The following is a 22,697-nucleotide window of genomic DNA, read 5'->3' as shown; positions in this document are numbered from 1 at the left end:
GTAAGATCCTTCCCCTTTCTTACTTATTTACTACATCGATTTCAGTTTTTGGTTTGTTAATCTGTTACGTTTTGGTGTAAATCTTATTAAATCATTTTAATTGCTGAGTTTTGATATTGTTTTAATGTTTCTCTTCACTTCACTTAAGTTAGTTTTAGCAGCTTATTGTAAAACTATATTCAAACTTTGTTTTCCTATTTTTGTGAATCTTATATCTTATTTTGTGAAGCTGGGATATGAATTTGTGAAACTAGAATCTGCTACTGTAAACCTTGGACTGAATCCTTGCTCTTGTATCTGATTTGCTAAATCTTATGTAGTTAGTTAATTACCGAGTTTTGCTCTTGTTTTACTATTCTCCCTCACTCGACTTCATCGATTTTCTTTAAGTTTTCTTCGCATTCCTACTCTGCTCGATTATGCTCGTAGTTTATGTTTCATTGTTATTGTTCACTGTTAGTTTTGATCATTATATTAGTTAGGCCACTAGTGGTCTTGCAATCTCTCTCTTTTTCATGTGAAATATTTGTGAAACTTGGTCATAAATGGTTGAGATCCCCTATTTTGCTCTTTTTCTTATTTCGTGAATCATAGAGCTTATTTTGTGAATCCTAAAATTTATATTCTTATCTCTTTTTTCCCCCTGATTCCAGTATGCTAATCTCTCGCTGTCTGTTTTTAATTTTTCCATTGTGTATCTTTGTCACACTAAAGAGTTTGATCTCGATTATACGAATCCAACTTGTTTGCTTAGTATAATTTTCGGTTTCTCTACCGTGCTCTCATTAAGCTAAAGTTCCGATCGCTAATGATATTTGATTTTCCAGGCTTTTTGATAACAATAATTTCACCGGGATGATTCCGTCAACATTGGGTCTTGTCCAGGACTGCAGGCGTGTGAGTATCACTTAATCCAGGTTTTGATTTAGTTCTTAGTTTCATGTCGCTTACCTTTTTTTTTCCCGCACTAGTCGTCTTGACAGAATAAACCGGGAGGGCATATTCCATCCAACCTCAAGGATCTTACGATGTCAATGAGTCAGTAAGCAAAGTACTATCTATAAGTTGCTTGAGCTTTAGTAATCTCTAATTGAGTACACATTTGAATCCACGATGTGTCTTATGTGAGACAGTTTTATAATAATATTGTCGTGTCATTATCCCGACACTTTGATCGCATATGAGAATTGGCCAGGTTAGTTTTTTTTGTGAGTTCTTGGTGTTAAAGCGTATATGGGTGTGGTATATGAAATGGTTGATCTCACATTATATTAACACGAGATCCATCTTTCAAGAGAAAAATTGTTTTTAGTATTAACCTCTTTAATGTCCTTATTTATAAAACTTGAAAAGATTGTATAACGAAACATTCTTGTGGTTGTGCTATTCCGGTCTTTGTCGAACAATGATTTTAGTGGTCCTGTGCCCGATCTTACAGGAATGAATAACCTTAACTATGTGTACGTGCAAACCCGTCTAGTGTTTTTATGTCATGCTCCATATGTTGGGAGTACGTAGTACGGTAGTAGTATCATAACCGTGTACACTACTACACAATTTTGCGGGACATGAGCAACAACGATTTTGGTACCGCCAATGTTTCCCTATGGCTTACATCCTTACAGTCACTGACAACAGTGTATGCTCTTTTGTGCTTTTGCCCAACTTTTGCTCCTTAACCTGCTGTGTTGGTTGCCTCCCTCACCCCTTTGCATATACTCTCATGCGAATGTACGCAACTTGATTTTGTTGATGCACTGCTTGTAGTGTGTGCTATTGCGCAAGGTGTGGGTTCGAGTCCCACATAGATGAACCAATATAAATATATGATTATAATATATTTATCAATGTTAATATATGTCCACTGTCACTTGTTTGTGTGTTAGATTCACAAAATCGGGTCTGGGATTCACAAAATCGGGTCTAGGATTCACAAAACTATGAAGTAAATTAGTGAGGTCGGTCGCCTCGCCATTCACAAGTCAAATTCCAAAATACAAGCAAACTGCTCAGCACCCCCTGGCGGGCCAGTCTCAGTCTCACTAGAAGTCGCGACTAAAGCAAACACGGTCTCGCACTCCGGCCACCTCTCTAGAGAGCTCTCCAGCGTCTCCTCCTCCATCACGATCTTTGCCGGGCTGTCACTTGGCAAGTAATCAATTTCATCTATGATACAGTTAAGGACTATTAGCTTAAGGTTCCCCTTATTCCATCTATAAATACAGTTAAGGCCTAAGATTCCACTTGACAACGGTCCTATTCCATCTATGATACAGTTAAGGACTTGTATTTATTCATTGTTGCATATCTAAAGGCTATTAGCTTAAGGTTCCCCTTATTTAATCTTTGTTATGTACTCGTATATCTTAACGGCTATTAGCTTAAATGGGAGAGCAATGTGCAAATCTTGCACAAAGGTATGAGTTCGAATCTCATATAGCCTAGTTAATTTAAGAATCTAGTGTATTAAACTTAAATACAATAACATTGAGGATGAGTTAGCCAAATCCGTCCTCAGATGTGCAAAATTGAGGATGAGTAGAAGAAGCTCAAACTTAGATATGCACAAACGGCGTGCATAAGCCAATGTTAGAAATTATCTAAATTGGGTGCAATTGGACATGACAGAAAAGGTCAAAACCCAAAAGTCCACTACAGAAACACTCCTACCAATTAGGCTTTGAAGTAACACTAGCAGTCAATAACCAACATGGGAGTCGAACCCACACCTTGTGCATTGCACAACGCTCTGCCATTTGAGCTAATTGGTTTTAAAATAATTAAATCATTCCACTAGTTTTCATCATGTGAGTTGTTCCACGATCTTTTTCCACCTTGATGAGGAACAAAATTAATTGCGGTTTTTTTGAATATGTCTTTGCTTTAGTTCATTCCATCTTGAAAGAATGTGAAAGAAAATCATACCCCCATTTATTTTAACCACTTATGATGATCAAGTTTCACAAAATATGGTTTGAGATTCACCAAATAAGGAAAAGAGCAAAAAACGTGATTTTAACCACTTATGATGACCAAATTTTCACAAAACAAGCTCTAAGATTCACTGAACAAGGTCTGAGATTCATAAAATAAGGTCTGAGATTCACCAAATAAGGAAAAAAGCAAAATAAGTGATTTTAACCACTTATGATGATCAAGTTTCACAAAACAAGCCTTAAGATTCACTGAATAAGGTATAGGATTCACAAAATAAGGTCTGAGATTCACCAAATAAGAAAAAAAGCAAAAAAGGTGATTTTAACTACTTGTGATGACCAAGTTTCACAAAACAAGCTCTCAGATTCACTGAACATGGTCTGAGATTCACCAAATAAGGAAAAAAGCAAAATAGGTGATTTTAACCACTTATGATGATCAAGTTTCACAAAACAAGTCTTAAGATTCACTGAATAAGGTATGAGATTCACAAAATAAGGTCTGAGATTCACCAAATAAGAAAAAGAGCAAAAAAGGTGATTTTAACCACTTATGATGACCAAGTTTCACAAAACAAGCTCTCGATTCACCGAACATGGTCTCGAGATTCACAAAATAAGGTCAGAGATTCACCAAATAAGGAAAAAAGCAAAATAGGTGATTTTAACCACTTATGATGATCAAGTTTCACAAAACAAGCCTTAAGATTCACTGAATAAGGTATGAGATTCACAAAATAAGGTCTGAGATTCACCAAATAAGAAAAAGAGCAAAAAAAGGTGATTTTAACCACTTATGATGACCAAGTTTCACAAAACAAGCTCTCAGATTCACTGAACATGGTCTGAGATTCACAAAATAAGGTCTGAGATTCACCAAATAAGGAAAAAAGCAAAATAGGTGATTTTAACCACTTATGATGATCAAGTTTCACAAAACAAGCCTTAAGATTCACTGAATAAGGTATGAGATTCACAAAATAAGGTCTGAGATTCACCAAATAAGAAAAAGAGCAAAAAAGGTGATTTTAACCACTTATGATGACCAAGTTTCACAAAACAAGCTCTCAGATTCACTGAACATGGCCTGAGATTCACAAAATAAGGTCTGAGATTCACCAAATAAGGAAAAAAACAAAATAGGTGATTTTAACCACTTATGATGATCAAGTTTCACAAAACAAGCCTTAAGATTCACTGAATAAGGTATGAGATTCACAAAATAAGGTTTGAGATTCACCAAATAAGAAAAAGAGCAAAAAAGGTGATTTTAACCACTTATGATGACCAAGTTTCACAAAACAAGCTCTTAGATTCACTGAACAAGGTATGAGATTCACAAAATAAGGTCTATCTCAAGAAGAGTTCGTAAAGCACGTGATATAATAGACCAACTGAACTGGAAATATTAGAGGCTTTGCTTATCATTACGAAGTTGAGCACACGATTCATATTAATTATGCCTACCACGAGATTGTTTCATTTCATCCATTGCGCCATTGACATTTTTAAAGGTCGATCATTTCCAAACCACTAGCAGAAGTCTGATCATACCGTGGACAACGAGTTTACCAAATACCGACTAGACAAAATTAGTTTTTTTTAGACAAACGACTAAACTAAATCAGTTTAGTTGTTCGCATCACAGTTGACAAAAGGGGAGTTAATGTCCAAAAATCTTCAAAATAAAACGCTACAATTTTATGAATGTTATACAATTTCTACCACACTGTTACACAACCATAGCAATCATCTAGATGGAAGACTGTCCAAAACTATCAATGCATAAATTTCTGAATGATCACCAAAGGAAGAAATCTGAAATACAATCATAGTATTCAAATTCTGGTTTGCAAGGTTCAAACAAACACTCCTTTAACAAGTCTAACCTATTTAATGCATCCTTATCATCACAAATTTCAATCAAACAATCACATAATCGAAATACTTCATCAATTATCCTTTTGCAATACTACAATCAGTCAAACGCAATGCTTAAAAAAACAACAAAATTTATACAATTGAAGTAGAAAGGGGGGGAAAGATCGAAGTAATACCTGCTGTTAAGAAGCTGATTATGCGATTGATTAGCTTTGGAGCCTGAAAATTGAATTGAATAATTCTAGGGTTTTGGTTGTAATTTTCCTACCATTTTTGGAAAGAGGGAAGAATTAGGAAGAGAGTCAATCAGGTGAAGAAAACGCCAATGTTTGTTTTGGTACTCCGCGCTACACACGTTTGAAGGACTCCGCGCTAACAGTCGGCTCTAAGTCTAATGAAGGAATTTGGTGAGGCCGGCCGCCTCGCCATAATGAGGTGCCTCACCTGATCCGGCCTCTATATATATATATATATATATATATATATATATATATATATATATATATATATATATATATATATATATATATATATATATAAATTAGGATCAAATGAGTCCCCCTTCCTTAGATGAGTCCTTGAGTCCTATTTTCAACCTTTAGATCTAAGAGATGAGTGATTAAGATTAGAACAAAATGAAGGGTCAAGATTAAAACACAACCAAAACCCTATTTCTCACATCTCACTCAATTCACTGCCTCATAAAACACAAAACACACATCTTGCTTCTCTCTCTTCCTCTCCTCTCTCCCTCCCTCCCATATCCCTTCGTTTCCACCACCACCAGTCCCTCGCCGCCACCACCTATAACTACAACAGCCACCGCCGACAACATCTCCACCAACGCAACATATCCACCAGCGACGCCTACAACAACAACCACCAGTCCACTAGTCACCCTCCACATGCCGACTTCAAGCAACGACAACAACAGCAGCCACACTCCGACACATCCACCAAACTCCGCACCCCACCACTCGTCGCCTCCCTCTCTTCCTCCTCGAAATCCCGCCTTTTTTTTTCGAATTTTGAATTTTGAAATCCCGCCTCCTCATATCTCCTCTGCACCGCTCTTGCTGCCACGCCGTCACAACTCCACCACCTCCCCTTCCCCTTTCTTCTTCCTCCCCTTCTCCTCCGACCAGGCCTACAACAAAACGGCGGCAGCCGCCTTTCTCCCTTTTTTTTTCATATTTGAAAAAAGGACTTGTGGTGGTGGTTGTTGGTGTTTTATGTGTGAGGCTAGTGGTGGTGGTGATGTCGTGGGCGGTTGGTAATGTGTGTGGGTGGTGGTCGTGTGTGGGTTAGATTGGTGGTGATGGCGGATCTGGGTGGTGGACGTGGGTTAGATTGCTGTTGGTGTCGACTTTTTTTTTTTTTTTCTGATTTTTCCTCCATTTGTGGTGGTGGTGGGTCTGGGTGGTGTCGAGGAGGCGTTGGGGGTGGTGGGTCAGGCAGGGGGGCTCGTGGTGGGTGATGGTGTTGGTGGTGTTGATGATGGTGGATGGTGGATGGATATAAAATTGTATCTACCCACCTTACACTAAAAGTCCCCAAAGCTATACACTGTTCATATGAACAGTTCAATACGACACCAATACTATCGTTTTAGCTCTTTTGTGTCCCTGGGCCTTATTGGCTACTTGGTTTTGCAAGTGGGCCATCATACAAACGCATTTTGGTTGCATTGGCCCAACGATTTGCAACATTTGTGATTCTCCTTTCTTTTGTTCTTGTCTCACACTCTTCAGTCTTTCTGCCATATCTCAATGACCTAAATCTCACATCCATGTCTCCTTGCAAAGAATTCCCCTAAATTAATTTATGCTCCGGTAATCATCTTCTTTCTCTATTTTATTTATTGACTGTGATTATTCATATGTACCATCGTCGGTTACATCTGTTTGGTAGTTGAGATTATAACGATACTATCGAATTATGATTCGATGTTTGCTAAAGTTTTGTTATTTTGGTAACTTGGATTATTCGATAATACAATTGAACTAAGATTCGACTGCTCTTTATTTTTTATGTTTTTGATGATTGCGTTGATTTGATGATTCTATGCTCTACCTAAATCTGTGTGATTTAAGCTTAGGGTTTGTTTGGGTACTGATTTGGGGAAGATCTGTAATCATGCGCGTTCTTAATCATGGTGGTTTATGCTGTTTTTAACTATAATACCTTTTATTCTTTTTTAGTGACGGATCATTATCGTCTATAGGTGTATTTAGTAGCTTGATTTGAACGCACCCTTATTGAGAATTCTCCTCCTCCTTGTTCGCCTTTCACAAACAACAATTAATGGGCATTTAAGTTCAATTAAGTTGCCTTGGAAATCTGCATATTCTTAATTTCTTAATTTTTCACTATTTATAAGATGATTAAATGGGTCATATGTGAGTAAATGTATTGGTTCATCAAATCTCTCCTGCCTCCTTGTCTCGATCAGTATTTCAATCGTTGTTTATTTTATACTTCCTCCGTCCCGCTCAATTGTTGTCTTTTGATTTTGGCACAAAGACCAAGAGACCAATTACTAAATGACAAGTGGAACAAATTAAATGTGAATGATCAAATTGCTCATCAAGTTCATTCTTAAAATAGAAAGGACAACAATTGATTAAGACACCCTAATATGGAAAAGGACAACAAATTACCGGGATAGAGGGAGTGCATGTTTTATTCTATTTTCCTATATAAATTTGCATTCGTTTGCTGAGTCTCTCTACAGTACATTTGTTGTAAGTTAGTTGAAATCGTTTGCTCTGTCTCGCCATAGTACATTGGTTATAAGTTAGTTGAAATTTTCAGGCTATTTAAAAATTTTGAACTTTATGGATTGATCATATGGCTGCTCAATTTAGTTGTTGAGTTAGTTTAGAAAATTGTTAACTATATCTGTTTATAAGATTCTGTTTTTTTTTTTTTTACCTATAATCTGATTCTTTCTCTCTTAGTTATTTTTTGTTTTCTTCTTAGTTAATTGGATTGTGGTTCATGCTGCTTATTATTCTGTCTCCAGGCTAATTTGCATCATTGTTTGTTCAAACTGACCCCTTTGCTGGGTTGAGCACATGCTTTTGGACCCATTAACTGGATTAAATCGACTTGATATAAGTGTTAGGCATGTCTCTGGTCTTGTTGATGCAAATTATTTTGCACTTGGCTATTTTGTATGGGCTGTTTTAGCTGCTAATTTGATTCGAAAGTGGATATGAGGAGAAGACCATATATATGGCCGAAGAATTCCAGTCAAGAACATTTAGGTACACTTTCAGTCTTTTCATTACCAATGAATGTTAATTTAATCCATAAATTAGTTAGACGAACTATTGGTAGAGCTGTTAGTTTTGAATTCTACCATCTTTAACAGTCAAAGATATAAATATAAAATTCACTGTCAAGGTTTATTTTGTTTCTTTATATTTTTGATGAAGATTTCGTTTTCCTAATTCGGTTAGAGCATTAAAGAGAAAAATGTGCAAATCGAAATAATTTGCGGATGATTAGACTCTCACTTCAAAATAGAAGTGTAAATATAAATACTCTCTTTGTCTTGTCAACATTTCATGGTTGAGAATTTATGCTAATTAATGTGTACCTTGATTAATCTTCATATCTACTCACTTTTCCAAAAAGTCCCCAAGGGAGTGTATAAAATGCCTCTTTTGGTGTCGTGTTGGTATGAATTAGGTCTTTACTCATCAAAAAGCGATTATACAGCGCCAAGCTGAGTCAATCATACCATATCACCCAAAAACCTAAAGTTAGTACTAATTACTCATGATTCAAGCTTAAATGTGATGAAAGTACTAATTTCTCCATAGTATTCTCAAATAAGAATTAAAAACTAGCGTTTGGATTAGATTAGATCATTGAAGTTACTATAGTAACTGAATTAGGAAAAGCTAGAGGAAATAAGGAGGTAGTGAGAGTTAGTTTACTTGGAGTAAATAGATTAGCAGTAGAGATAAAAACGATGCAGTAAATTGACAAGTTAGACTTCAGTTGATGAGTAGAAATTGTGATATGGTATGATTGACTCACCATTTGGTGTTGTAGGCGTTGTATATTTCCGTACTTTTGGGGTATGAATCTTTCTTGTTTTATTAGACAATTACAATTTAGAAAGTATCGAGTATTTACCTCACTTGAATTAGTTTAAGTACCGCATGATTTTATGTTGCAGGTGGATGGTCATGGGATTGACTCAATGACCGAGATGTTTCAAGATTTTGGGTACACTAGAAGGGATGAACTCAGATTTCCTGCAAAGAAATTGAAAGCATACTGGTTCTCACCTCTTGTTGTTTCATCCGAGAAAGGCAGTGGCATAAATGGTCCTTTGCCGAGGGTGTTCATTTCCGGGCTCATTGTAGACCAGATGAGTTCAGAAGCTCAGGTGAATTTTCGCGCTGTTAAGGATATTCATAAGTTTATTTTAATTGGTTTTGTTAGACTACCGAGAAACAAGATGCAGGGATACCTCATTGCTGAGATATCTGACGATCTCAATTTTCTTGTTGCAACAAATTTCACTGCCTTCTACTTTTAAATATGTTTTTCTTACACTTTTCTGTATGTAAACACAGGACATAATCAGGAAACACGCTAAAATGTCGAGTCAAGGAAACAAATATGGAGCTCTTGCCAGTACACCGGGGCTATTAACATGGGAGAAACCATTGCATTCAGAATTTCAATGACAGGCCAGGGAATAAAGTCGGTATTATTGCAGGATGTTGTGTGGCTTGATCTACGCTGCATGGACACTTGTCAATGGTTATGCTTTGAATTATGTCGCGATTTCTATCATCAACTGAAGTCTAACTTGAGAACCATCGATAGCCTCAATCAGCTCATTGAGGATAATGGATTCAAGTTAAATTCTGATGGAGGAGTCCTCAAAGGTAGGCGTTTCCTTCAGACTTCTCAGTTACACCAATCTAATAGGCCAGTCTACAAATGTATCATGATAGCGACCTTCAGTAATATTGCTGAATGTATATACTCTTTGCAATGGTAACTTCAGTTGATTTGTTTAGGGGCACGTTATGTCTAAACGTGCGATATCGAGTTTGAGGATCAAAAAGTCAACACCACCAATTAAGGTCCATCAATTTTGGTGGGAAACATTGGTCGGTTGGTCGGTATGGGTTTGTGTTTGGGTCATTATCCTCTAAGTTTATGAACAGTCTTTATTCGTGTTATCTCAAGTTCGGTCTGTTCTTTTATTTTAAATGCAAACTGTCGTCTTCGTACAACTTCTGGCAGGATTAATGATCTAAGTTAAAACTTGTGCAGGAAAGAGACGACGGTTCCTTTCTTTGTAGGCCACCGGCCAGCATTTAGGACCAAAAATTCTATACCATCCGAAGGAAAGAGATGAAGGTTCCTTTCTTTGTAGGCCACCGGCCAGCATTTAGCACCAAAAATTCTATACCATCCGAAAACAAAAGGTTAGGTTTGTTTCCTTATCTTCTAGCAGTTATTAATACGGTTTTAGTGTTTGTTGTTTCATTATGGATATTTATTGAGACATTGTTGATGGAGTTATTGATAGAATTTATATATTGGGTCACTTGAAAAAACCTTTTACTGTAGCTAAAACAAAGGCATGATTGCTTAATCCGTTCCTCTTTTGAAAAACAACTTGAAGTTGGGCTAACTATCAATGCAAAGAAACTATTGTTTGAAGCTGTTATTGAATTTTCTTTATTTATTTTTTTAGTTTGAAGATCCGCTCTTGTTAAACCACTTAGAGTTGGTTAGGACAAGATTGCTTTAATCCGTTCCACTTTTGAAAAGCAGCTTGAATTTCCCCTAAATATCAAAGAAACTATAGTTATAAGAGTCTGTTATTGAATTTTCTTTATTTATTATTTACGTTTGAACATATGCTCTCATAATCTAGATACGGCTAATGCCTTTTAAACTACTAAGAGGTGGTTAGAGAAGGTACTTTACCCGAGGAGATCAGTGGTAGGTTTGTTTTTAATGGTGGCGGTGGTGGTGACATGAGAGGAGATGTGTGAGGTGAGTGAGATGGTAGTGCGAGGAGGATTGGGTGAGAAGTAAATAGATGTTTAATGTTAGGTTAGGATTAATAAGATAATAAGCTTAGTTATGAAATATAAGTTAGGTTAAGGGAACGACAAAATTTCCCGATAAGGAAAGTGAGAAGAACAATGTGAAATGGAGGGAGACAGATCTATGCAGATTCGGTAGACACACACGATGAGAGAGTAGAGATTTAGTCTGAATCATAAGAGAGATAATGAAGTCATGTAGAGATGATGTATATTTATTGCAATTGAGTTTGACTACGGTAATTTGAATTCTTCGTGCCCATCTCCTGTTGCTTTGAAATATTGGTGGTATTAGTTTTTAGCGATTAAGAAATGGAGTGTTTTTCAATCGCAAAAATTAAGCTATTTCGAGTTGTGTCGTGATAAGAAAAACACTTTATTAGTTATTTCGAGTTATCTTGGTTTGCTGATTTGTGACGTCTTCATGTTGTGTTGTTGGATAGGTGGCTACAAAGATCAAGTAACGAGGAAAGAGAGGCATCAAAATAGGGAGACCAAAAGCCTGAAGATAGATGAGTTAGGCTTAGAAGTTTAGGCTTCTTTAGAGCAAGTAATGTACTCTCCACTTAGTCTCTTACTTAGGCACAGGAATTCGAGATTATGTGAATTTTGTAGCAAAGGTTTATATTCAATATTTTTGTGTTTCTTTAAACTTATTGTACATCAATTGTTGTTTCTGAAAGGCGAACAAGGAGGAGGAGAATTCTCAATAAGGGTGCGTTCAAATCAAGCTACTAAATACATCTATAGAAGATAATGATCCGTCACAAAAAACAATAAAACGTCATTTTGGTTGCATTTCCCCAACGATTTGCAACTTTTGTGATTCTCCTTTCATTTGTTCTTCTCTCACACTCTTCAGTCTTCCTGCCATATCTCAATGACCTAAATCTCACATCCATGTCTCCTTGCAAAGAATGCCCCTAAATTAATTTATGCTCCGGTAATCATCTTCTTTCTCTATTTTATTTCTTGACTGTGATTATTCATATGTACCACCGTCAGTTACATCTGTTTGGTAGTTGAGATTATAACATTACTATCGAATTATGATTCGATGTTTGCTAACAATTATTGTCCTTACTAGCTGCAATGACCATAGACAACACGATCAACCAAAGAAACAAAAATAATAAACTTATAAATGGTCCACAAGGAAACCGTACCTCATTCATGAATCGATACTAATCCAAATAAACGAGTCACAATATCTTGGGGTATCGCGCGCAACGCGCGCGATACAACAACTAGTAAAATATAAATGTATAAAAAATCACTAGTACTACCATTAAAGTTTCAATAGTATACCATTAAAGTTTCAGTTGTAGACCATTAAAGTTACAATTGTAAATTAAAGAAATTACATAAATTTCAGTCAGAATTACATTATTACATAAATACAAATTTTTTTATTGAAATGGCCTAAAAAAATTAAAATTTCACTCATTATCATTAAAGTTTCACTAGTTTAACATTAAAGTTTCATTCATAAATCAGCAAAATTAATGAAATATTAGTCACAATTACATTATTACATAAATTTAAATTTTTATATTAAAAATGGCCTAAAAAGCATTAAAGTTTCACTTTAAAGCATTAAAGTTTCACTCGTATATCATTAAAGTTATAGTTAAAAATTAGTTAAATTAAATAAATATTAGTCCCAAGTACATTATTTCATAAAAACAAATTTTTATATTAAAAAATGGTCTAAAAAAATTAAAGTTACACATTTTAGCATTAAAGTTTCAGTCGTAAAACATTAAAGTTATATTCAAAAATACAAAAAATTAAATTTTTATTTATAAAATGACTTTAAAAATTAAAGTTACATTTATAAAGAATTAAAGTTACATTCATAGATTAAAGTTTCACTTTCAAAACTAGAGAGAGAGAGAGAGAGAGGCAAGTTCAAATGAGTCCACCTATATATTTGAGTCCATAAGTCCTAATCTAAGGCATTAGATCTTCTAAGATTGATGGTTGAGATTTGAGACTTTTAATCAATTTATATATATATATATATATATATATATATATATATATATATATATAGAGAGAGAGAGAGAGAGAGAGAGAGAGAGAGAGAGATTGAATCATGTGAGGCACCCTTCTTAGGGTGAGGCGGCTGGACCCATCCTAAACCATCGGATCTAACTCACCAGATGATGCCACGTGTCCGTATATAATTCTAACCAACACATTTTCCCTGACCCTCAATCATTTACTTCGTTCATTTACTCTGTCCTCTATCTCTCTCTTCAACTCGTCTTCATCATCTTCATCTCGTCACTCGCCATATTAAGGCTTTGCTACCGACCGCCATTACTACCGAGCTCCCGACCGCCATTACTGCCGAGCTTCCGACCTCCATTACTAGCGAGCTTCCCACCGCCATTATCCTCCTCAACTTAGGTACTTTCGATTCAATAGGTTTCTTTTCAATTCATCCGTAATTTTCATTTCGTCTTCTCTGATTCATCTCATTTTCGCCATTATCACAGTCCTTTCAATACTAATTACTTTGATTTCATGCAGGTTGTAATCGCCATTGATCATAATCAAGCACAGTCGATTTAGGTACTTTTGATTCAATAGTATTCATTTCAATTCATCCGTTATTTTCATCCCGTGTTCTCCGATTCATCTCGTTTTCGCTATTATCAGTGTACTTTCCTTCCGTATTTTTCATTCTAATGATATCTTTTCCGAATGAAATCATGTACAACCAAGTAACAATATTTATTTGACACTAGTACTAGATAGTAGATACTCTAGTCTCGCGTGATGTGAGTTTTCGTTACGAACTCTGTTGATGCTCATGTTCTTTTTCAAGAAAGTTTAACTTGGTTATGCTTCAAGTAATCAAGATTTGCTTTCTTAATGTCAATGACACGAACAGATATATGAAGCTTAAATCACCAATCAATCGCCCTATTTCATTCGTTACATTCAAGCTCAACTAGTTTCATTACTTATTAAATTGTGAATCCTACAGCTTAATTTGTGAATCCTACAGCTTAATTTGTGAATCCTACACCTTAATGTTTTAAATTCATAATTCGTGAATCCTACCCTTTATTTTGTGAAACTTGGACTTTAATTGGTGAAACTAGAAAGTGTTTTGGTGAAACTTGAACTTAATTTTGTGCAATTGTTTACTTACAAATTTTGTGAATCCTACAGCTTAATTTGTGAATCCTCTAGCTTAGTTTGTGAAATTGGATAGTGATTTCGTGAAACTTAAGCTAATAGCCTAAATGTTTTCATTACTACTAATTGTTTGTAATCCTACAGCTTAATGTTTTCGTGAACACGTCGTTTGAGGAGCAAGGACAGCTAACTGTCTACCAGCAAAGGTTGCCGACTTTGGGCTGTCTAGGCTTTTTGGTGATGCTGACAAGGGTTATGTTACTACCCAAGTCAAAGGATCTATGGTTTGTACTTCACCTTCACACCTTCCTCATTTAAATGTCATTTTGCTAGTTACTGAATTAATGGAAGTCGAAATAAATCGACTAAAACTGAACTGAGCATATGGTCTTTTTTTTACTGATGTAGGGATACCTGGACCCTGAGTATTTCATGACGAATCAATTAACCGAGAAAAGCGACGTGTTCAGCTTTGGGGTAGTAATGCTAGAAATGGTAACAGCCAGAAGGCCAATACAAGGAGGGAAATACATAGTCAAGATAGTAAAGACCGCGATGGATAGAGAAAAAGACATGTATGCCCTTCATGAAGTAACAGACCCAATGCTTATATCATCATCAACAACTCAACTGGTTGGTTTTGAGAGATATGTGGATGTAGCATTAAAATGTGCAGAGGATTCAGGAGTTGACAGGCCGACAATGGGTGAAGTGGTAAAAGAAATCGAGACAATTTTGAAACAAGCTGGTATGAACCCGAATGCTGATTCTATGCCGGTTTCACAGAGTTATGAAGAAGCCGATGGCAGGAATTCACATCATCCTTACACTGATGATTCTCTTTTGCAGTATGGTATGAATGTTCCCCTTACAAAGGTTGTGACTGTATGATAGAATCTCGAAACAAAATGAACATGTAAATAGATGTAGATGGTCCTGTATTTTTTATCTCATTTTGAGATTAGTAACTAGACAGAAATTGATACTTCAATTCTTTAGAATGGTTACATTTTTTCGTCACATTCATTTGAATTTTTGCACTCCTGAATATCATGGTTTTAAATATCTCAGATGTATGAACGATTTATCAATGTTTTTCGAGTTTAATGTGACCAAATATTAAAGTGATATTAACCGCATTTAGCAAAAGTATACCATAATAACCAATCTTAAACATTTCAAACAAACTCGCTTACCCCAAAAATATCCAAAAAAAAAAAAAGATGCAGAGAGCTCCAATCAACGGCACAAACTTCCCTTAATAGTTCATTTAGATTTAGATTTTCACAATGTATATACTCGAACAAAGAGTCTCTTCTAAACATTTATTTAACGAAGATGAGGAAGATCATCAAAAATACAATCAATACGAAGAAGAATATCGTGATCGCCAGCCATCCGTTTGAGGAGCAAGGACAGCTAGATTTTCGCAATTGTTGCATATCTAAAGGCTATTAGCTTAAGGTTCCCCTTATTTAATCTTTGTTATGTACTCGTATATCTTAACGGCTATTAGCTCAAATGGGAGAGCAATGTGCAAATCTTGCACAAAGGTATGAGTTCGAATCTCATATAGCCTAGTTAATTTAAGAATCTAGTGTATTAAACTTAAATACAATAACATTGAGGATGAGTTAGCCAAATCCGTCCTCAGATGTGCAAAATTGAGGATGAGTAGAAGAAGCTCAAACTTAGATATGCACAAACGGCGTGCATAAGCCAAAACGTCGTGCAGAGCCACTAAAGGAGCAAAGGATTACAATTTTGAGTCCTTTGTAAAGTCAATGTTAGAAATTATCTAAATTGGGTGCAATTGGACATGACAGAAAAGGCCAAAACCCAAAAGTCCACTACAGAAATACCAATTAGGCTTTGAAGTAACACTAGCAGTCAATAACCAACATGGGAGTCGAACCCACACCTTGTGCATTGCACAACGCTCTGCCATTTGAGCTAATTGGTTTTAAAATAATTAAATCATTCCACTAGTTTTCATCATGTGAGTTGTTCCCTTACCTTTTTCCACCTTCATGTTGAGGAACAAAATTAATTGCGGTTTTTTTGAATATGTGCTACTTTAGTTCATTCCATCTTGAAAGAATGTGAAAGAAAATCATACCCCCATTTATTTTAACCACTTATGATGACCAAGTTTCACAAAGTAAGGTTCGAGATTCACCAAATAAGGAAAAGAGCAAAAACGTGATTTTAACCACTTATGATGACCAAGTTTCACAAAACAAGCTCTAAGATTCACTGAACAAGGTCTGAGATTCACAAAACAAAGTCTGAGATTCACCGAATAAAGAAAAGAGCAAAATAGGTGATTTTAACCACTTATGATGATCAAGTTTCACAAAACAAGCCCTAAGATTCACTGAATAAAGTATGAGATTCACAAAATAAGGTCTGAGATTCACCAATTAAGGAAAAAAGCAAAAAAGGTGTTTTTAACCAAGGACTGAGATTCCTAACACTTATGGTGACCAAGTTCTAGAAAATGATCTTACAAGTTCACAAAACAAGCTCTAGGATTCACAACATAAGGACTGAGATTCACAAAATAAGGCAAAGACCAAAATAGGTGATTCCTAACACCTATAATGACCAAGTTTAGAAAATTATCTTACAGATTCACAAAACAAGCTATAGGATTCACAACATAAGGATCGATATTCACAAAATCGGAGAAAGAGCAAAACAGGGTTATCTCTTATCACTTATAACAAAATTTAAGAATATTACCTTCTAAGTTCACAAATTAAGCTCTAAGATTAATAGAATAAGGTCCGACATTCACATAATAAGGTTTGAGATTAACGAGAATAAGGCCCGAGATTCACAAAACGAGGTCTGAGATTCACCAAATAAGGAAAAGGGCAAAATAGGCGACTTTAACCACTTATGATGACCAAGTTTCACAAAACAAGCCCCACGATTCACTGAACAAGGTCTGAGATTCACAAAACAAGAACTGAGATTCACAAAATAAGGCAAAGAGCAAAATAGGTGATTCCTAACACTTATGGTTACCAAGTTTTAGAAAATGATCTTACAGGTTCACTAAACAAGCTCTAGGATTCACAACACAAGGACTGAGATTCACACAAATGAGGCAAAGAGCAAAATAGGTGATTCCTAACACTTATGGTGACCAAGTTCTAGAAAATTATCTTACAAGTTCACAAAACAAGCTCTAGGATTCACAACACAAGGACCGAGATTCACAAAATAAGGCAACGAACAAAATAGGTGATTCCTAATACCTACAATGACCAAGTTTTAGAAAATTATCTTACAGGTTCACAAAACAAGCTATAGAATTCACAACATAAGGACCGAGATTCACAAAATCAGGAGAAGAGCAAAACAGGTTATCTCTTATCATATCTTAGGCATCGAGGACAAGCATCCAAATATTGATTAATAAATGAGGAGGTAAGTTTTTATAAGATTCGAAATGCATCAACATGTATTATCTCAGTGCACATTCTCAATCGAAGGAATTTCCATAATGTCCTGGGAGTAATCGAACACGAGAGCATACCTAGCATCATTCAAAGGCGAGCTGATCCCACAAATACACACAAGCAATTAAGTCACTATGCAGTAATCAAAGCATTGCTTCTTATGAGAAATGAAGCAGGAAAACACGATATATATAAACAAGGCGCAATCGCATCGCAGAAATGGTAGCCTGGAAGCATATACACCATACAATCATTCAATTCCAATAAATGCAAATCGTAAACATGCAAAGATACGCCACTTTCCAGGCCCGGTGGGGACTAATAAACCTTAACACGATGTCACTGTCTAAGATGTGCTGAGAAGTTCTAAACTCGGAATAAACCAAACCTCAAATACTGTCAAACTGCATCAAAACATCACCATTCTCATCTAGAGTAAAATCCTTGAGAAAGTTATGCACAGATACGATAACATAACCGCGATCATACACTTAGATCGTAGAATCCAGTTTGAAGTGTGACATTCTAATGAATGATGACACAGCAGATAATAGCCGTATTTACAGATACTAGGCTAATCTGGAAACAATTTGAATCATGAAGGAGTGTGAGCGCGAAGAAGGTTATGAATTAAGATGATGAGTTTATAAGATGTGGCAATGTTGCAACCTCGGCATTCTTGGTGAAACAAATTAAAAAGTATTTGCTAATATTTGTTGAGCAACTAGTGCGGTGCGATCATGAGTCAAGTATCAGGTATTTGTAAGTTGTAACTTCAATTTGTATTACCTTAATTAGAAGTCCCATGTGTTGATTTCAAAGGGAAGATTGAATTTGAAAACAAATAGGGAGTAATAATAATAATGTGTGGCTAAAAATTCATGAAAAAGTAGTCAACTTTGCACCTAATTTGTGATCACCATTGGTGGTTCCCTGAATATTAGTCCGTATTATTAAAGATTATTAAGTTTGAGACATAAAAGTAATCTACTTTGCACCTCCCTAAGATATGATATAATAATAAAATAAAAAAAGAAGAAAAAGAGGGAGATAGAGATAGAAAAGATACGATTCGGAGAGACAGAGTTGGAAGGAGCGAGAAGGGAAAGACCATTTGGTTGAATTGAATCGCTACAATTGATCTGAAAATGCTCAATTGATCAAATTGATCGAAAAAACGCCGGAATTGATCAAATTGATCGAAAAAAAATCTGGAATAGATCAAACTGATTGGAAAATCGCTACAATTGATCGGAAAATCGCTGCAATCTACGAACAATTGCTTCAATTGATTTGGTTATGGAGATTGATTTGGTAAAGATGGCTGAGAGGAGTTTTGATGATGAAGAAAGAACGTTGTTTGTATAGGGTTGAGCGTGTGTTTGTAATAATGTAATTGAGTCAATTTTGATCTAAGCCCGCGCAATATATCACAGTCCGGTCAACATGTATCATTTTGGTGAGACCGGCCGCCTCGCCATAATGAGGTGCCTCACCTGATCCGGCCTCTATATATATATATATATATATATATATATATATATATATATATTACCATTTAAAAAGCCCCAACTTACTAACTGTAGGCTCTGTAGCAATGAATAGTAGCTGAGTAAGTCACCCCTCTACCGTTGGATCCTCCTTGAGGATCTCCTCCCTTCATTTCTCATTTAACTCTCAACCACAATCTAACCCTTTTACTCTGCCATTTCTCTTGACCGCTTATTCTCCTCCGTCTTTGGTTTCTCGCACAACTGATGATTTACCTCAGCAAAACCTAGGTATTTATTTCGGTTACAAAACTACTCTTCTTTGTTTGATTGTTTTACACTTATTATTGCGTTCTTTTACCATTGTAACTTGTTGTTGTGTTGTTAACGTACTGTTGTGTTCGGTCTATTGTCATTTCCGTCTTCAGATTTTAGTTTAGAAATTAGGAATTGTGAAATCGTCGTTTCATGTGCAGTTAGGAATTATGATTTGATCATTTCGTGTGAGATGTGGTTGTTTTACTTGCCGATCTGCCCGTCTCTTGTTTAATTATTGTTGTTATTGTTTTATTTCATGGGAATAATCCCACCTATGACCCTCTTGCAAATAACACTCCAACCTATCAGTAATTCGAATTAAATCCATCCTATTCACTAGTCTTCCCATAACACACTCACTTAATATCATCACCGGTTACACTAGGTTATTCTCTCTCTCCTCCTTATATTACATCTTTCGACTGATTTCCTCCATTTTTGCACATCTCCTCCTCCTTTCTTCAACCTCTTTCTTCTTCTTTTTGCTTGTTTGATTCTCCTTCTCCCTAATTCTTCTTCTGCTTTATTTTTCTCAACTCCCTTTTTCTTTCCAAATTAATGGGGAAAAGTTCTTATGCAAGCTCATCTAATTCGTGGAGTTCAAACATCGTCCAAAACACGGTTTTATGCAAACACAATGTTGGAACATTGTTGAGGTTTGCGAAGAAGGGAGAACACGCTGGTAAATGGTTTTATGGATGTCCTTTTTGGCCGGTATGTTAACTGATTTCTTAATTATTTCTTATGTTAATGGGTTTAATTTTAGAAAATCTTAATTAATTGAAATTGGTATGTTAAATTGAATTGTAGCGGAATCACTGTGACTTATTTCAATTGGCGGAAGTGAACTCGGAAACTGAAGACTCAGATAAGAAGATATTGCTTGACAAAATACAGAAGTTGAAGATGAAGAATAAAAAGTTGAAGGGGGTTGTGGTAGAATTAAATTCTGAAATTAGGAAGTGTAGGAAAAGCGAAAAATTAATGTTGTATGCATTGTTGGTTTCCTGGGTTATTGTTGCATTTTGTTGTATGTTTAAGAGTGTTATTTGATGTATGAAACAATGAAGGTTGAGCAATGTAAAAGAAGTTCTCAATGACAGTGTTGAAATGTTTGTTAATCCATCCATTAATAGTCATTCCATTCATACGGATTCCAAAATGTAAGCAGCAGCTTTTGTTTTTGATTACACCATCCTAAATAGGCAATGAAATCCAAAATAAACATAAACAACTAGAGCTTGTTGTGGTTCAACCACTTTGTCCAAAATAACAAGCTAACATTAACTAACATAAACTAACACTGATGCTAACATAAACTAACACTGATGCTTCTCCCTAATTCGTCTTCTGCTTGTGTGCCTTTCTTGCTTCTTATGGGTGATTTATTGATGCTTGGGTAGGCTGAGTACTTGGCCCTTGGTCTCCACTGATGCTCACTGGTCCTCTAGTATTGCCTGGTACATTGGTGTATGTATTCCCATTGTCATCAAATAAAACTCCAAGTCCTTGTGGTGCCTGTTTCAATGACATAAAAACCAAACCATTATCCATCACAGTTGAACAGTTATCAACTAACATTCAAACTGTATGCAACACTACAGTTAAAAATCACAACAGAAACGATGTGTTATGCTTACCCTTCCTCTGCCACCTCTTCCTCTACTTGTCCCTCTTCCTCCACCTCTTGAACCACCCCTTGAACCTCTTCCTGTCCTTACAGTCTTTCCACCTCTCCCAGTTCTGGTGGGATGTGCAGTAGCAGTATGGTGAGGGGTAGATGTTAAAGCAACACCTTCAGTCACAACACCTTCAGTCACAACATTATTCACCCTTGGGCTTCCCCTACCCCTTTTTGCTGGTGGTTCAATAGCCTTGTCTTTATCAGGACAGGTTCTTTTGTTATGAGTCTTTGACTTGCAAACTGAGCAAGTCATTTGTAACCCATGTTTAGTCAGTTTTCCACTCCTTTTTGGATCCTCATGTGGATCCCTTCTCCTCTTCTTCCTTGGCCTACCGGGACCAACTTTTATTGGTGGTGGATTTAGAGTAAGGGCAACCTTTGGCCAATGCCTTTGGCCAGGACATGGGGCAATTGAACCACCATATGCTCTAAGATAGGCATCTTTCTTGTACATGTCATCCACATAGTCTTCAGTTGGCCATGAGCATTGAAGATAGCGACATTTGCGTGACTACATGGGATCCCGATCAAGTCCCATTTCCTGCAAGTACATGTCCTCATAACCAAGTCAACTGATACCTCATCTATGCCTTGTTTCACTTGAAACCTTGTGGTGGATGAAGGGAAGACTTCATAGGCAGCAGCTTTATCCTTCTCAATTTCTAATCTGGCTTGAACTCTAGGACACACTGTCAAATCCTTCTTCTCCATTTCAGCCTTTTTCAAAGCCAATCTTTGCATCATAGCTGTTCTGATGTCTTCAAGCATGTATATCACATGCTTTGCTCTAGCATCTATGATATACGCATTGAATGTTTCTGCCATATTGTTCACAATTACATCAGTTTTGGTGGTGGTATTGATAAAAGCCTGCGAGAAGACTGAAGGATTACAAGCTAAGAAGGCTTGGTGCCTTGTGATCAACTTCTCTCATGTCACTTAGAGCCTGATCAAAATAAGCTTGATTGTATGATTTAGCACAATTCCAGAACAACATCTTCATTTCATCACCTTTATAAGACTTGTGCCAGTTTGCAAAGATATGCCTGGCACAATGTCTATGCTCTGCCTTTGGGAGTTCCTGTACAACCATTGTGAGGATATTCTGCATACACAAGTTAATAAAGAAGTTTTTATAACTGATATTGAACTAATTAACTACTAAAAAACATGTACAACTAACGGGATGGCTAATACCGATGTTGATCGATATGATAGTCCACCCATCACCATCTTCTTCTGCTAAGACCTTCTTAAGTTCCTTAAAAAACCACTCATAGCCGTCATTGTTTTCCCCTTCCACCACACCCATGCTACTCTTGGATACATTTGCTCATTAGCATCTCTACCGATTGCAGCAATCGGTTGACCTCCCAAAAATGTTTTCAGAAAACATGAGTCAACACATAAGACTCTCCTACATCCTTCAACCCACCCTTTTTCGAGCATCAAAACAAACAAACGACCTTTGAAATACGGTACTTTACCAGGAATGGTAGTTAAGGTGAATACACTGTTTGGCTCTTCATCAGTCAAAGCTTGGATGTAACTCCCAATCTTACTATAGTGCTCTTTCATAGAACCATGAAGCATTCTATGAGCAAAATATTTCACCCGTAGGCAAAATTTTTCTTGATCGGGACCTTGTATGCCCTCTTTCTTTGTCTCAATAA

The 22,697-nt window shown here is 36.2% G+C and overlaps 1 protein-coding gene and 1 long non-coding RNA gene across 2 annotated transcripts; both read left to right on the top strand.

The window, feature by feature from the left end:
- Positions 1-6,555: 6,555 nt before the first annotated feature.
- Positions 6,556-11,604, top strand: LOC141596644 (uncharacterized). The gene is made up of 6 exons (XR_012522530.1): positions 6,556-6,649; positions 7,843-8,086; positions 9,010-9,222; positions 9,413-9,730; positions 10,125-10,279; positions 11,353-11,604. It is a non-coding gene; the product is annotated as an uncharacterized LOC141596644 (long non-coding RNA).
- Positions 11,605-14,268: 2,664 nt separating this feature from the next.
- On the top strand, positions 14,269-14,988 carry LOC141594230 (leucine-rich repeat receptor protein kinase HPCA1-like). The gene is made up of 2 exons (XM_074414373.1): positions 14,269-14,346; positions 14,471-14,988. Exons 1-2 carry the CDS (start codon positions 14,344-14,346, stop codon positions 14,951-14,953), a joined length of 486 nt encoding a protein of 161 aa, XP_074270474.1. The 5' UTR covers positions 14,269-14,343; the 3' UTR covers positions 14,954-14,988.
- Positions 14,989-22,697: the final 7,709 nt, after the last annotated feature.

The sequence above is a fragment of the Silene latifolia genome, chromosome 8 (genome assembly GCF_048544455.1).
Source record: "Silene latifolia isolate original U9 population chromosome 8, ASM4854445v1, whole genome shotgun sequence".
NCBI classification, from domain to species: Eukaryota; Viridiplantae; Streptophyta; class Magnoliopsida; order Caryophyllales; family Caryophyllaceae; genus Silene; species Silene latifolia.
The sequence above is the reverse complement of the archived record's forward strand: the minus strand, read 5'-3'. Positions and strand labels throughout refer to the sequence as shown.